Source organism: Glycine max, chromosome 20 (assembly GCF_000004515.6).
Source record: "Glycine max cultivar Williams 82 chromosome 20, Glycine_max_v4.0, whole genome shotgun sequence".
NCBI classification, from domain to species: domain Eukaryota; kingdom Viridiplantae; phylum Streptophyta; class Magnoliopsida; order Fabales; family Fabaceae; genus Glycine; species Glycine max.
The window spans coordinates 37,597,510-37,615,754 of NC_038256.2; the positions used below are offsets into that span (position 1 = coordinate 37,597,510).

The window sequence follows — 18,245 nt, forward strand, 5'->3', positions numbered from 1 at the left end:
GATATATTATCCTCTCAGTTGGATCGTAATAGATGTCCTTTTGTTTTAAGAAATTCATGTTGTTTTAATTCCAATATAGAAAAGGGTTAGCTTGTTTCATGTATGTGACATGGCTAACACTGTTTAGGGTTCTAAGATTTAATTAAGACATGTCCCTCTCACTGAGGATAATTATCTTAATATATATATATATATATATATATATATATATATATATATGAAATATTTATAATTAATAATTGATATATTCTATCAAATAAAAATGATAAATATTTATTCTATATGACTAAAAATAATGATAAATAAATAATTGCTAGACTGATTAAAATACTACTTATATATTATGTATTTCAAAATATTATTTAATATAAATATTTCAAAATATAATACATATGGTGAGTATTTCAAATAATTTATAGAATAAATATTTAATAATAATTTATAGTTTTAAATCATTTCAATACAAAGTAAATTTAATATAAACAAATATAAATTTAAAATTAGGAAATCAATGCCATAAAACGAGAGTTTTTTATATGTATTTAATTTTTCAATTGTGATAATAAATATTACTTAACATTATTGTAATTTTAAATTGTAAGAATTTTAATTGTTTTAATATATTATTTTTTATCAGAGTTAGCTGTTTTAATATTGATAACCCAATTTTTGTTTTTCAATATTCTGGTAATTTAGTGACCGAAAAGGAATCGGTGTCTATTTGTTAGACATTCAGCGACCGATGGCAGCTATTTTTTTAGATTTTGCGATTGATCAATTTCAATCTCAGAATCGGTCGCTAAATATGAATAGAAAAATTTGTGGTTTTGCGACAGCTTTAGCTGCTAATAGTCTCGGTTACCATTTGCGCCACTAATTCCCAATGAGGATGTATTTGAGATGGATCGCTAAACGAGTGGCAAAACAATGATTTTTGCGACTCAATGTTTCAGTCACCAAATTCAGTGGTTCTTTGAGTTTTTCTTGACTTATAAGTGATCCTTAAATTTTACTTCATCTGCAAATAAATATCTTAAACTTTATTTTATCCCTACATAAACAACTAAGTATCAATTACATCTTAATTGTTTCTTAAAATTTAACCCTTTTATAAAAAGTCTCCTATATATGAAAATCGGAGGGGAGAAATCACAAAAGGAAAAATCTCAATCATTAATTTATTTTAATATGAATAATTTATTAGTAATATTTTTTAATTCACTTTTCCTAACATTAAAATTTAAAATTTAAAATATTTAATAATTTATTTTTCTATTTTCCTTTTTTGTGGAAAAAATAATGAATGATTAATATTTAAGTTAAATAAATCATAGGACTTTCTTTTTTGTGAGTATTTTAACTCTAACTTGACAGAAAGAAATATTTATAAAAAGTATAAATTGGATCGAAATTAAATTTTAAAGTTACTATTTGCAGAAATTGTGAAGTTTAAAGATGAATCAAAATAAAATTAAAGTTTACTGCAATAAAGGATAGAGAAAAAATTACAAACGCACGCGTTTTACTGGTTGTATTGGCATCCTCACTGTCATTGGGAATACTAGATTTTAAACCTACGTACGTGTTTTTTAATGGGTTATTTAAATTATACATTTTTATATCAATATTAAGTATTTTAAAATAAAAAGCTTATACATAAAATTTTATATTATTATATTAAATATAATTATATTAAAACTGAGGAAATAATCAATTATATTTTTTAATTAATTGAGCGGTCGGTCAACCACTATATATTTCTTAATTTTTTATATTAACTATTGATTTTAATACTTAATAAATAATTAATTTTATTATTCCCTTTATGAAATATATTTTAATAACTAATTAAATTATAAAAAATTAAATATACTTACATAATTTATTAATTACAAATATTATTAATTATTTTTAAAATTATTATTCTTCATGAAATATATTTTAAAAGAACATTAAATAATTTAAAAATAAATAAATTTTAGCATACGTATAGTAGTAATAATATATATTTTAAAAATTACAAAAAATATCCCATTTTGATAAATAAAATTCATGGTATACTTATTTATAATAATACTTATAAAAAAATAATAGTAATTATCCAGAATTAGAGATAAAAAGAAATATATTTGATAGAAAATCTTTAGTAACTACATTTTTTTAGCATGCCTGGTTTTAATTTTCTCAAAATTAATATTTAATTATTAAATTTATGTAATATTAGAATTAATGTATGCAATTTTTTTTATTAAATGTAATTGCATGCGTTCATTAAATTTGATTAAATCCGATTAACTTCTATTGTAAAGTTTGAGTATGGTCCAACTATTTGACATTAAAATATCAAAATTAATATTAAATTATTATAATTATATAATTTATTTCTTCATTAAATATAATTAATATATAATTGTGTTTCTTAAATTTGATTAAATCTCATCAACGACCCATGTAAAGTTTGAGTTTCGATCAACGAGGGAGAACATTTCAAGTTTTTTTTAATTATATTCTAGATCTTAAACCAATGCAATGCAGGTTTATATTAGCTCAATTGATATCATAGATTAAGTTTGTGGGGGAAGATTTGTGTTTTATTCTCACAAAATACATTTTTGAAAAAAAATAATATAAGTTTTAAGTGTAACTAAGTTGTCTTACATTAAGGATTAATCCAATATAACTTAAAGGAATGAAACTTATGAGGATAACTTAGTTCTTCCGAAGAATTAAAGACTTAATCATGGTGGTTAAAAAAAAGACTTAAGTACAAGTATGAATGTAGTATTTGTATTAGTATATAAATAAACATTTTTCCTTATATAATAATAATTATTGCATTTATTAAAAATAATATTAGTTAATTTAATAACTTATTAAATATCATAATATTTATATTTAATAATATTATTAAATAATTCAATTCAATTCCCACCCACCCACTCACAAATACATGCATTTATAAACAAAATTTTTAATTTTTTTATTAGAAAATAATATTAGTATGTGATTTTAGTGTATATATGTCTAAGCATTAAATTTTTTAATAATTAATTTCTATTTAATAAGTAAAATATTCAATTATATTATTAAATTAATTAAATATAATTTTAATTTTTATTAGAAAATAATATTAGTAATAAGTAACTTTAATGTATATATGTATAAGCATTAAATTTTGTAATAATTAATTTCTTTTTAATAAGTATAGTAGTAAATTATATTATTAAATTAATTAAATATTATTTTAATAAATGCAGTAATTATTATTATATAAGAAAAATATTTAATTATATACTGATACAAATACTAGATTCATACTTGTACCCAAGTCTATTTTACTTGTATATAGCATAAATAGTCTATTTTAATGTATTAATTTGATTATTTTTATATATTTTTATTAAAGTAATAATTAATTTTTTAAATTATATTGCTAAATTTAAACAAATTCGCAACAGTTCATTTAAAATAATAATTATGTATATAATTTAGAAAATCTTATATTTTTTGCCAATTGATATTATACACATATCTTCCATCAAATATTTTGGTCACTAAAGTCATCAACATATTTTTTGGAGTGTTTAAACATTAGATCGATGATTGTTGTTAGCCACCAATAAAATTTGGGTTCTATTTAACCTTTTTCTTGTAATTTTTTTATCAACAAATATTAATTGTTAATTTTATTAATTTTTATTTAATATAAGGATCAAACTCGCAATCTTATTTTCCTTCCTTTTTTTTTCTTAACCATCCAACTTACCTTTATTAACCATTTCCAAAATTTGATAATGATAGACCTTTTTTTCTTTCTTTCTTCCAAATAATCAAATGCAAAATCATCCCTTTCATTAATTAGGAGCTCTTTAGTTTAAGAAAATATAAATATAAAATAGCTAAAAAACACAAACTTTTTTTTTTAACTAAGTTTCCTATTTTCAAAGATATTTCATGTAAAACTAGGAAATAAAGTAAAAATATGGTAAGAATTAAGAAACTGTTTATTAGAAAAAAAATCTTTCCTCATTTGTATTTTATGAAATAATTATAAAAATGTAACTGGTTTCACTTTGTATAAGAAATAGTGACAACAGGGTCTTTGTTCTTTGCACTATTTTCTATATATATTTTTTTCAAAAAAGGAATATGAACAGAATAATGTATGTGAAATATTTTGTAATTATTTGTGAAAAGAAAATAAAACAAAAACATTTTCTACAAGCAAACAAATCCTCATAGTCATAGTTATATGTTTAAATAATAAATTAAAGTAAAAGGCGTTTCACAAACAAATACTCTGAGTTATATCATAGTTTTGCCTCGAAACTCACAAGTGGATAAATACAAAACTTATTAATATGCATAACACAATAAAAAAAAATACATATTAAAAGTGAAACAACTCACAACCCCAAATCCATTTTTTTTGGTTTTGAGTTTAAAAAATAAGGTTAAATACATTTTCTGTTTTTGAAAATTTGTATGTTCTTTTTTATTATTATTATTTTAGTTCTATTAAAATTTTGTTTACTGAACAGTCTCTGTTACTAGGGACTAAAATTATGTGTAATAAAAATTAAAACTACATTTTATTAAATTAAATATGAAGACCAAAACTTTTTTTTATAGAGATTTAAATTAACTAAAATATTAGGATATTTATAAAGAACCAAGGATATATTTAAAGTTTAAAAGGAAAAGCAAAGATGAAATAAATCACCGGACATCATTTGGTTTATATTATTGTGGCAATCGAATTGGTGACAATTTGTGGAAGTAAGCCAACGACTATAATATACGGCATTGTGGTAGAAAATCATCAATAAGTAGCAGTAATAACTTGTGGCCATAGGCTAATAAACAAATTAAAGCAAACAATAACTCAATGTGGATAAATTAAACTATCAGCATATCTACTAGAAGATTATATATATTGACACTGGTGTAGTTCTAATGTAACTCTCTCGACTTGCATTCATGTTGACTTAAACATTAGTGGTCCAGTGAAAATTCTAGATGTTTTTGGGTTTAATTAAAAGTATCAGTATTTAAATATTATATTAAAAATTTGATCAATTAGGTTAAGTCAAGTAATAGCACACTAGGATCGATAAAAGTCGTATAACAGCATTTCCATCAATTAACTGGATATTGAAATTTTGGTTAAAATTAAGGTTTAATTATAAATTTTATCATCATATTTTAGTGATTGTGTGAATTTTATCGATGAGCTTGCATTCTTGTGAATTTTACCATTTTGTTAAGTTTACATGAAATCTCAAACAGAAAGATGATATGACAGAGAAGATAAATGTATCATGTTGAAATTTATAATAATATAATTATAAAATTAAAATATTTTAGTTTTTATAAATTAAAAACTAAAACAATGTGGTTTTCATTTGCCCCTGCAGCCTCTTCCTTTTCGTAAAAATGATATCGTTTCAATTTTTAATTATAAACACTAAAATAAATTAACCTTATAATTATATTATATTATAAATTTTAAGGTGACACATCTATGTTATTTGTCATGTCATTGTTCTGTTTGAGATTTCATGAGGACTTGATGGAGTGATAAAATTCAAGACAATTGAATATTACAATGATAAATTTTACAATAATAAAAGTTTGATGAAAAAATTTGTACAATCACTCACTAAAGTATGATGATAAAACTTATAAATAAACCTAAAATTAAATAGTTTTATAGTAGTTGAGTTTTTTTTTTTTCGTTTAGTAGTTGTATCTTTAGACTAAAAGAATACAGATATGATATTATCATTATCTTTGATATAATAAAATATTTTTTTGAGCTAGTCTTATGTTTCTATTGATGTCAATATCCTCTATTTTTTTTTTATGAATACTGCAACAGGAAAGATGACATGGAGTCTACATGGAGTCTATCTTAACTGTTAATACTTTCTCTATGTTGAAATAATTGTTGTTTCAATAAATAAATAAAAAAATCAAATTACTTGTCATTTTTAGCATTAATATTAATAAAATGTTTATGATTTTTTCTCAATAACTATTATATAATTTTTCAATTTATTATTTTATTGAATTCTGAACATTTTATTTTCTTTTAATCACCCACCCTGTGTCTTTACAATTTTAAAATTAAGTTTTTAGGAGATGAAATATTAAAGGATATAGTTAAAAATATTTGGAACAAGAAAATTTTTAGGGAGGGATTCGTTTTCTCTGCACAAAAAAATGATTAACGACCACCGCAAGAGAAACCACCGGATTTCAGTAAAAAGCTAGATTTCTTTTTGTGAAAGGTCTTCAGCAATAACACAATTAAGCTAACCAACCAAGGAGAAGGTAGTTCTTATTTCACAGCAATATTGGGTGTGCAATATGTGCATAGAATATGAAGGAGACAACACGTTGGCAGTAAGCTCGAAAACATTGAAACAAATACCCCAGGATATCTAATATAAATTCCGTTAAAAAGGAAAATAATGTTCAAACTAGGAACCATTGTGATAGTTTTGGAAATACAAAAATCAAGAACTTGATGAATGCAGATGAAAATTGAAATAATACAGACAGTTATTCGACCAAGGAAAATAAAGATTTAGAGCTAACAAAAAAGGAGACGTAATGATCAAACCCAATCCACCACCCACAATCTTTCAACGATCTATTCAATAAACTATTCCCAAAATAGGAAACCAGTTGGTTAAAGGTGCAATACATGATGTCTGGGACGTGACCCACTAGACAACCATGCTATGCTAACCAACATTCCAAAAATGTTTGTTACGTACCCTCTGAGCAAAAATGCATGGATCGACCTTCACCACTAATCCTGAATACAACAATTGTCAAACACGTTGAAGAAAATCATTATATATATTCATTGATGAACCTTTGCAGCGAATAAATTAGTAAAAGTTATGGCATAAGGCCAAGTCCTTTCTTGTGCATTAGAAAAGGTGGGAGAAGTTAAGATAACCAAAGCACAATACATAAGGCGATACCTTTTGTGCCCCCTCATTTTTCAACGGTAGTCCCCATACACAAGAGTTAACCAGATTGGGAACAATAACACCTCATTTTTGTAACTTACTAGTAGTTATCTACGGTCGGTGGGAGATTATATGGCATAGAAATTATAGAGGAAAATGCTTTGTTGCAAAAAAACAAAAAAAAAAAAAAGAATTACATTATGGCTGATTAAAACGTAATTTTTTTTCGAACAGCAAAATGAATTGATGTATTCAGAGGTGCACTACCAAGAAGATTTACAAAAACAAGATGCAGTAGTAGTGAAGTTTTTTGAATACCACATGAATTAATTACAAGCAATAAAAAACCAATGGCACGATCCAAGCATACCCACTTACTGATGCTGAAACCTAAGAGCTTTAAATGGAATGATGATACCCACTTACCCAATCCGCATTCAGCTTCAGATAGCAGACCAATCCCCTGCTACATTTATTAATGCGGTTTGTAGTTATAATGAATGTGAGAGTTTTTCCATGCAACTGGCAGCGTCAAGCCGTCAACCCTCCAAACGTATAGGGAGTAATCGAGCCCAACCACCTTAATTTTCCCTATTCCAATACCATGACTTATAAATGCACTCATCATACACAGCCTCAAGATCACATACTCCATCCTCCAACAGAATAGCATTCCGATGCTGCCATATTGCCCAAACCAAAGCTACCCAACCAGCCCACCACACAGTTCGAGCTTTGGCCCCCTTTATACGTCCTATATGCTTCCAAAAGTGGCTCTGGATATCCTTTGGCATGCACTATATATCTATTCCATAATTCGTGAACAACCCTGCCATGGAAAAACAGATGGTTTGCTGATTCCGGTTCTGCATGAGAGAGTACACATTCAATGTTGCTGCCACCAGGTAATATATTCCTCAGCAGCAAGTTATCTTTTGTTTGCACTCAATTGTGGCTTAGTTTCCACTGTCAACTTCCACACTTGTCTATAGAATTCTGCTGCCTCCCCCGAGCCGTCTGTATATATGCAACAAATTATACACTACATTGATTATGTATGTCCTATCCTTTCCTACTTTCCATATCCACCCGTCACTATCATTGTTTGAAGGCCAAGTCCCTCCGATCGTCTCCAATAGTTGTTGTCCTAACACTGCGTCTCCCACTGGAAGTCTTCACCAAAGTAGGGATCGAAGAGCATTATAGGTGACAGACTTGGGTATCAACGATTCATTGCACATGCTTCTTTTAAATTCAGTTTTGTAGGTTTTCTTATGTGAGGAAGTTGTGACTAATTGGTTGTTACTTAATATTTTCATGGTATGTGGCAAATATGCTGTAACCACTATGTCGAAGAGCATTTCGTTTTGAAGTTATCCGGATCACAGATGATGATTATCAAAAGGTACTAAAAAAACATGAAAGGATGAAATGTAAGAAATCCTTTGTTGCCCTTGAAAATATGCAGGAGGAATATATCAAATTTACTTAGGAGATTTTTTGTCAACATTATAGGCAAAAAGGAAGTATTGAATCTTGCCTTAAAGGGTTGCAAAAACTTTGGAGGGAGAGTGTACTGCTTAAGACTACAAGTTGAGCATTAACTTCGCTAGGAATATGTTTAGATTCTTTAATTTATAAAGATTTTTGGTGCCAAAGTCAAGAGTGAATGAGTTAAGTAACTTGGGAACATGGTTACAAAAAAAATTTCATGCCCAAACAATTATCAAATGAAATAGAAAAAAAAATGTCCATGTGACTTATTCCTGTCTAGTGGCGAATGGGTGTTTTGACTTTTTTTTTTTAAGACAAAGATGTATGTATATATTAATATAATTACTGTACAAGGTGTACAGGTAAGGAGGTACAAGTAAAAAAAAACTACCATATACCAAATCACCTCCTAAAGAGACCAAAGACAGTTATGTGGGTCTAAATCAATTGTAACTCAGATCTCAAAACTACCATATACAAGGTGTACAGGTAAGGGTGTTTTGACTTTTGAAAGGTACTTTAACTTTGACTATATACATGTCTACTAAACTCTTTAATTAACTGTTGTAAGGTATTTCATTTGTCTTAAAATTGTCTTGTTAATAATTTACTTACAAATTTTAGTTGGGTTTTCATAATGTAAATGAATGCACCCTTTAGACAAGAGTAATCGATCGTCTCATATTCAGTTTATATCATAACAAAAATAGGCTGAAAGAAACGTTAATTTGTACTCTTGTTAGGATCTCCTTCTATGTAAAAATTTATAGAATTGAAGTAGAAAATAAAAAAATAAAATAAATTAAGTTTCTTTTATAAACTAAAATCACTTATGTACTTAACTTTTGCAAAAGTTGTTTCACCTAATTTCTTTACAAGTTGAGGTGGATGAGTTGATTTTTATTTATGATTTTTTTAATTTGTTTTACTTTTTTATTTTCTTATCCTATAAATAATTGTGAAGAAATTTATCTTAATTAACAAGACCTTAATTATTCAATTTTTTTTTGAAAGGCTAATATCATTTATTAATTTGTTCATTTTTGTTAGTAAAAGAGATTCAAATCCACCATTTCTTTCTCCTTTTTTCTTTAACCATTGAGCCAACCTTTTAACTGGAAGACATTATTCATATATTGTTACAATTTTTGTTTTATTATGCTTTCATCAAACAAAGCAGAATGTACAACAAGAAATTAAGTCTATATTAAAAAAACAAAAAACAAGAAGTCCAACAAGAAATTAAGAATAACATGATGAATAAAATATTAACTAATTATTTTGAAGATTCCACGTCAACTAATGATATGATCCAAATTATATTATATAGATGAGAAACAACCCTCAACTTACAAGTTAATTTTGTAGAGTTGAGTTAATTAGGTCTAATCCTAAAATCTAAGGTTGTAATAGAGTTTATCTTAGAATTTTTGTGGAGCCTATCAATTAGATCATTCACTATTGGGTTATTATTAATTTGGACCATAGATAGATGTCCAATATGATACTTTACATTTGAGATGTTCAATTCTTAACGTGAAAAGATGTGTCAGAGATCTTATATTGACTAATGATATGTGACAAAATTGTACATAAGAGACCATCCTAAGGATTTTTATTAGGCCTATATATCAATACATGTTATTAGACCGCCAATAGATTTTTAATTGTGCAAACTTCACACTTGAAATGTCTAATCCTTGATGTGAGTGAGGTGTTAATTAGAGATCTTATATCGACTAGTGACATGATCAAATTAATTACGATATATAAGTTGAAGGTATCCTTATCTTACAAGTTAATTTTATAAGATTAAATTAGATTCAAACTCAAAATATAAGACATTAATTATTTATTTGAGATTATACTTTAAAAATTAGGAATAGATTAAAGATGTTTTGAATAATGTGTGTTTAAAAGATAATACTAATTCATATAATTAATGAATATTTATCTGGCATTTTACATGAAGTTAAATAAACAATAATGTGCCTTATTTATTTTTATTTCACAATTAATATTTAATTAATTACTGCACATTCATTAATAAGTTACACTATTGATTAGTGATTATTTTAAGGTATTTACTTCAGAATATTAATTATTCATTCTTAAATATTGAGATAACTTTAATAAATAAACATTTTTATTATAATTTTTTGGTGCATTATTATTTAATTTTTGGACATATACCACATGTATATATCTTTTACAAAAAATAATTTTATTTGAGTTGGATAAAATCATTATGAACTATTATTTAATTTGATTTTACATCTATAAATGTTACTGATAAAAATTATAAAGCAATGAATAGGTTAAAAAATTCATCTACTTAAGCTGTTTTCATTTTAAAAATAAAAAATAACACAAATTAATAAGCATACATCTATTTTTTAAATTAAAAAACTTGTTCTCATGTGTTTTTAAGATTTTTTTTCTTTCGGAATAAGTAATATTTTCTTTTTATATCCACATAAATTTCTTTAAAAGTTATATTCTCTTTAATGATTCGATATTAATTAATCGTGTCCTTATTGATTTACTATATTGTGAATGCCTCTTTAACTCTATTCTTCTTTTATTTATTTTTTTTTCCAGAAAATGATAAAGTTTTTGTTTCGACCAATTTATCAATAAATACTTATTATAAAATTAAGAGGAGTAAAATGAGAGATATTTTATAAATTATTTTATACATAAATTAATTTCAACTTATGCCAGAAAAACTTTATTTCATATTTTGACGTTCTCCACTTCTCCTTGTATAAATGTTTAGAGCAATTATTTTTTGACAACTCTATTTACATTTATACCCATTAACACAACTTAATTACTATGAGTAAAAAAATAGAATTAAACAACTTCATGAATATTATACATCTACATATTCTTTGTGTAATTAATTAAAGATAATTGGTACAATTTTCTTAATTATACCAATCATCTATAGAGTTGTTTAACAACAATTTTTAATTTATTTGAAACACATTAGACAATTTCAATTTCATTAACACTCATTATTTTTCTTTATCTTTCTGTTTTAATAACATATTATACATCATTTATCATTTATTGTATCTATATTTTTCTCTTTTTCTATCTCTATATTTTAGATGTCAAATAGATTTTTGGTGTTGAAAAATGATTTTGCAAATTTTATGCATTGACAGAACAGGATTATTAATTACAGCTTGGAAGTATTGAGGTACATCTTGTCTGGCAGAATGCTGAACAAGATTAAGATAAAAGATTCCGTGTGCATTTTCTTACTACATTAATTATTTGTCATAAACGTCATACAAGCAAAGACGGTTTCCTCGATCTCCGACCCCAGAAACCTGTGTTGTTTCAAGTGGCATTCACACTTTCACGCCTATAAATAGAGCCCTTCACACTCTACCACATACACACAACAAAGTTCTCATTTTTTCTCATTCCTTTCCGACCATGGCATCACCGGCATCCAACCCCCAAAGCGCCGAGACTAAGAAAAGCCGTGGCCGCCAAAGGGTTGACATTAAGAAAATGAGCAACGAGGCCAACCTCCAAGTCACGTTCTCTAAGCGCCGCAGCGGGCTTTTCAAGAAAGCCAGTGAGCTTTGCACTCTCTGCGGCGCTGAAGTGGCTCTGGTGGTGTTCTCGCCGGGGCAGAAGGTGTTCTCCTTCGGCCACCCCAGCGTGGATGGCGTGATTGAGCGCTATCTCACTGGGGTCGCACCGCCGGAGGCGGACAACATGAATTACATCGATGTGCACCGCATGGCCAAAGTGGTTGACCTTAACGCCCAGCTGACTCATATCAAAGATCAGCTCGAGGCGGAGAGGAAGCGCGCCAAGGAGCTGGGCGGCATTCAGAAGGAGGCCGAAACCCATCTGTGGTGGGCCCGGCCCGTGGCCGACATTACCGATATTAACAACCTGCTGAAGCTGAAAAAAGCTTTCCAGCAGCTGAAACAAGATGTGTCCGGTCTTGCTGGTATGGCTTTGTTCCAGTCTGTTGCAAATGGAAACCCGGGGCATCAGTTTTTTGCTGGGGCTTCTTCCTCAGCCGTTCCCAATGTTGTGCTTCAGTCACAACCACTGCCAGTGGCCCAGGTGTTCCCTCCTGCTGTTCCACAGATGATGTTTCCACCACCCATGTTTGAGAACTACATGGTGAACCCCAATGGGTTTGATGACATGGGAATGGGAGGAGGAGGATTTGGAGGAGCAGGACCTTCTAGTGCTGGTGGTGGTGGTGGTGGTTTCTTTTGATCCTGCCAGCTGGATTTTGATGCCCTTTTGTTTTTAATTAAGAGTTCATGTTGTTTTAATTTCTGTACTGTTCCGGGTTAGCTAGTTTCATATGTACGTGACAACATGCTTAATTAGCACTGATTAGCTAGGGTTCGGAATTCGGATATCCTTGTCTTGAACCATCATCAGCATTGTCATGTAATGCTAGCAGCTGGAATGTTTTCCCTTTCGTATCGTTTCTCTGTTATGTTGCTCGGACTGGAGTGATGTACTTTCATTTGAGTTGTTTAAATTGAATAAAGGGCATCTTTTTTATTTGTTTCTCTTGTTTGGTTTAATTGTTTTGATTTTGGTAAAATTAATGTTAAATTATTCAATATGATTGTTCAAATTGATTTTATATAGTTTCAATTTTTTATTTATTTGAACTTTGTTAAACGCATTCACCCCTGATAATTGGGAGGTGTAGGTGAATGAAATAGAGACAGAAAAAAGAAAAGAAAAAGAGAGAAATGTTATGGAGCAAAAGAAGAATAGATAAGACGAAAATGATTTAAAAGAAAGAAATTAAAGAGAAAACAGCTTTTAAGTATAACCATTCTTTCCATTATGTTTTACAAAAGTGCAAATTCATTCCTATGATCTCTCTTCAAAAGCATAACATTTTGAAGTTATAGAAATCTGCTTAGTGTGTGCTAAGTATGTTGACAAGCAGAAGCTACATCTGGTAGCTTTGTGCCGAGACTTAAAAAATCATATTAAATGAATTATCAGATACTTGAAATTGAAAATAATACCTATACATCTCTTTATTTTAAATATCTCACTAATATATCTCAATTCTCTTTACTTCTCTTTTCTATCATATTATAAACATATAATAATTATAATTTTTTTCTCTTTTTTCTATCTCACACTAGTTGTTTAATAGCATTGCGGGTGTCTATTTATTTATTTTTTCTCTCCAAAAAATAGATAAAATGAACTTGATTTGAAAGAAAGAGATTAAAGAGAAAACAATTATATAATATAATTAATTATTCTTTCTATTGTGTTTTACAAAGTGTAAAGTCATTTCTACCTCTCATCAAAAGTATAACATCTTGGAGTTATAGAAATCCACTGAATGTGTGTTTGCTTAAGAGTATATTGATACATAAAAGTAGAACTAAAAATGAGTTGAACTCGATTCGATAAAAAATTATTAAACTTGCAACTTAATTTAAGTTTGATATGAATTTTTATTTTTGATTCAAACTCAACTCGATTCAAATTTGTTAGTAATTGAACTTAGCTCGTTAACTCGGTTAGATTTAAAATTATAATTATTTTACATATATTACTAATTTATTCATTTATTTTGTACAATAAAATTAATATATAATTAAATAAAAATGGATTTTGCCAATTTAATAATATAAAATATCATATACACATGAATATATCAGAGTTGTACATAACTCTAATTCAACTTGTTTATTTGAAGAGCTCAACTTGAACTCATTTGGTTTATAAATCAAATATGAAATTATATTTCAATTGATTTGGTTATTTGTTAGCTTTACACAAAAGCTACAAATGGTAGCTTGTGTTGAGACTTAAAAAATCACATTAATCTTGTGAGATGAATATATACAAATATATATTATTAGTACTCTTTTTTGTATAAAAAAATATGTAGAATTTAATTAATTTTTATAGTATAAATTTTACAATTAAATGTATATACCCGTTGAGAAATTAATTATTGGTACAAACCTATATATGAGAGGCTATTATTTTATTCGACTGAAACTCAGTTGGCACTTGGCAGTATGATGGTCGACCAAATTCGAAATTATAAAGTGAAAAAAAGGTGAAAATAATGATGAAATGAATCTGTACTGAAATGGACAAAAAATATTAAATAATTTACAAGGAAATTGTTAATTTTATATCGTATATTTGGTCAAATTTAATTAGAATTCATTGGCATTCAGTGATATATAATGAAATTATTAAATTTGGAAATAATTCTTTTCAAAGTTATATTTAGAACAGTTTTTAATTAGCTGAATATATAAAATTATTGACTTTTGAAATAATAATTTTTAAAGTTATATATAGAATAATGTTTTGATGAGTGACATTTTATCATGACTTAATTATTTGTGCTTTTATAATGACCTATTTTTTAATTATAACTTTCTAAAATAAATTCAAAGAAAAACATTTTTTAGAATATATAGTCAATTGCCAAACATGTCAGTGGCGGGAAAAAGTAAATGTTTAAATTTGTTACTATATTTTTACATCCAATGAAACCTCTATTAAGGGAGTGAATTTCGTTTATTTGGAACAAGATCGATTAAGTCGAATATAATGGGTCAGATTACAGGGTAGTCTTTGACATCACTCTGCCGATGGACTTGCATTCATGTTGACATAAACACCAGTGATCCACTAAACACTTCTAACACTATCAAAATTCGAATATTGCGTTAGACATCGGCCAATTAAGTTACGTCAATTAACACCACTAGTTTCACCATTAAAAAATGATTTCTGATTAGATTACAGTCTAAAATTATTATTATTTTACATTTTTAATGTTTCATCATTAAACTTCATATTTATTGTTAAATAAAGAATACGTAGTATATTATTATAAATTCAAACAAACAATAACACTTATTTATTATTAATAGAGAAATAATTAATATATGAATTTATTACAATATCAATTTGTATTTGTTAATTAGCATATATATTAATAATTTCATTAAATTGTATTTATATTTATTGACTGTTATATTAATATTCCTCTAAAAAAATTATTATCTTAACCTATATTCTTTAACTAGTATATTAATTTATTCAACAAAAAAACTACTATATATACTAATGTATAAATGTATTAATTATATTGACTAATTAATGTATTCAATTTTGTGCATTTTAGTATACTGTTAAATATTAATAATTAATATACTAATTTATTAGAGCAACTATTTATTAATTTATGTTTATATATATTAATTATTATATTAATTTATTTTTATTAATTAGTATCCAAAATTATAAATTTATTATTTATATTTACTAATTAATTATTAATTTTATTTATAAATTAGTATACTAATAAATATAAGCAATAAATATATTTCTTACTATAAATTAATATATCATTAAGTTAACATATTAACATTTAAGTTATTATAAATAAATAATAATAAAAATAAATTAGAATATTAAATACTTCTATATAAATATAAATATACTAGATTTAAACATTGTTGATTAGCTACAGTATAAACCATTTGACACAGTTTTTCTAGCTTAATTCATGATCTTATGTAACTGCTGCTTAGAAAGAAATTTTATTGTCTATAGTTATTGGGTCTAATTCAAACATGATTATATTCATAACTTTATCAGAAGAGTTTCATAAAAAAAATAATTAATAGGTTATATTTAACATATATAGTATTAAAATTATTTAAAAAATTGTTTTGTATGATTGTGTTTATAATATTATGTTCTTTATTTAACAATAGTATATATGGTATAATTTGAATCTTTTGCTTAAATTATATATAATATAATTTTCACACCCATGTGAGTGGGTGTGGTTGCGTGTACGGATACGCGTGGGAGTGTTGATGTGTTTCAAATAGGGGTGGATAAGTGGGCTGTCCAGTCCCTTGTAAGGCCCGTTTGCATAAGTCTGCATTGACAGTGAATTGGGTAAGCGGGCTGGCCCGCTCCGCATAAGGCCCGCCTACATGAGTCTTTTCCATCTTCACATCTTCATATTCTTTTCTTAAAATTCAAAACAATAATAAATATTAAAATGAACTCAAGTTAAGTGATTAAAAGACAACAATTATTACACATTATTTACCTTACTCATCAAATCCTAATAACCAATTTTTAGTACATATTAAGGCTGGTACATTGTCACCAAGAAGCCTAGTTCAATATTTGTTAAACACCTATAAGTCAATACTAAATGTCGATTTGGAAGTCATAGTTATAATTTAGATGCTCAAAATATCACAAGTCAACAATGAAAGATCTGGATTAAACGGGATTCTTAAGGTGTTGTAGTTTGTGGGATTCTCAAACCATGAATTAAGCGGGCTTACAAGCAACCCATGGACCCTGCGGGCAAAACCCAAAAAGTCCGCGGGTTAAATGGGGCGGGTCCAAAAATATTGCATAATCATTAACTGTTTTAAAAAAAATCGATCCGTTACCCACGCGGACCGCAATTTCTGCGGGCCAGTCCATGGATCTAGGCTCGTTTACCCACCCCTAGTTTCAATGTGTGTGTAATTTATCATAATACTCAAATAGGAAGTATATCAAAACTAATCATCAATAATCCATTTTTATTATTTTTTAGAAATATTTTTAGAAGAAAAATAATTAGAAATTATAAAGTCATTATATCTTAAATATTTTTCAAAACACAAGGTTCTTGCAACAACTAACTATGAAGTTAATTTAAAATGGTTATGACTAAAGGTGAAAAAATGAATATTATTCAAGACACAACTTGATCAACTTACAAATAATATTAGTCTCTAAAAAATGCAACTTAAATAAAAGTGAATCTTTTTGGACTAAATTCATTTAGCCCAATTAACCAGCTAAATAAATCCATCCCAAGTTGACCTGATGAGTAATATAAAAAATAAAATAAAACATAATTATCTTATAGACATAACATGTTTTTAAAAACAATATCCATTATGACTAAGGTGAAAAAATACATATTGTTCAAGTCACAACCTGGTCAATTTACAAGTAAGGTTAGTCTCTACAAAATGCAACTTAAATAGAAGTGAATCTTTTTTAACTAAATTCATTTAGTCCAACCAGCTAAATAAGTCCATCCGATGAGTAATATAAAAAATAAAATAAAACATATAATTATCTTATAGACATAACATGTTTTTTAAAAAAATCTTACATATAACATATTGACATTAACAAATAATTATAAAGGTGTGAGTATATTTCTAATTTCTTCCGTTCAAAAACTAATTTGGTATATATACACAGTCATTAAGGATGAGCATAGGATTAAACCCCTCATAAGGGTCTATGACCTAATCTAAATGAGATTCAAGTTAGTCAGACTTTTCAAAAATTGGTCAAGCTTAAACTTTTAGAAAAGTCTATTTGATTAAAAAGATTAGATTTTAAATTATTTACAAAGTTTTTAAGGCCTAACAGGCCAACCTATTTGAACAAATATAAATTATAATAATTTGTTTAGTATTACTATTACATTAAAAATGTTATAATGTATCAAAATCATGCATTTATTTACCTTTTAAAAATATTTCGAATGCTGACTACAATAAAAATCAAACATATAAACTTAATAAGGGATAAATTTATGTAGTACTTAGAGAGCCGGTTACAAAATAAACTTTTTAACTAATTATCTCAAAGGTGATAGATTTATATCATACTAACATATTAAACTTGATTCTTATAAAATTTAGTTAGCCTATTTTTACCTTTGTCTTATAT

General features: G+C 26.8%; 1 protein-coding gene across 1 annotated transcript; it reads left to right on the plus strand.

Annotated features, from left to right (window-relative positions):
- Nucleotides 1-11,930: 11,930 nt before the first annotated feature.
- Nucleotides 11,931-12,737, plus strand: LOC100780986 (agamous-like MADS-box protein AGL62). Its single transcript, XM_003555260.5, has one exon. It carries the CDS (start codon nucleotides 11,931-11,933, stop codon nucleotides 12,735-12,737), a length of 807 nt encoding a protein of 268 aa, XP_003555308.1.
- The last annotated feature ends 5,508 nt before the right edge of the window (nucleotides 12,738-18,245 follow it).

Bases quoted from the DNA above. Each gene is read 5' to 3' on its own strand.
- LOC100780986 (XM_003555260.5), top strand. From the start codon at position 11,931: ATGGCATCACCGGCATCCAACCCCCAAAGCGCCGAGACTAAGAAAAGC.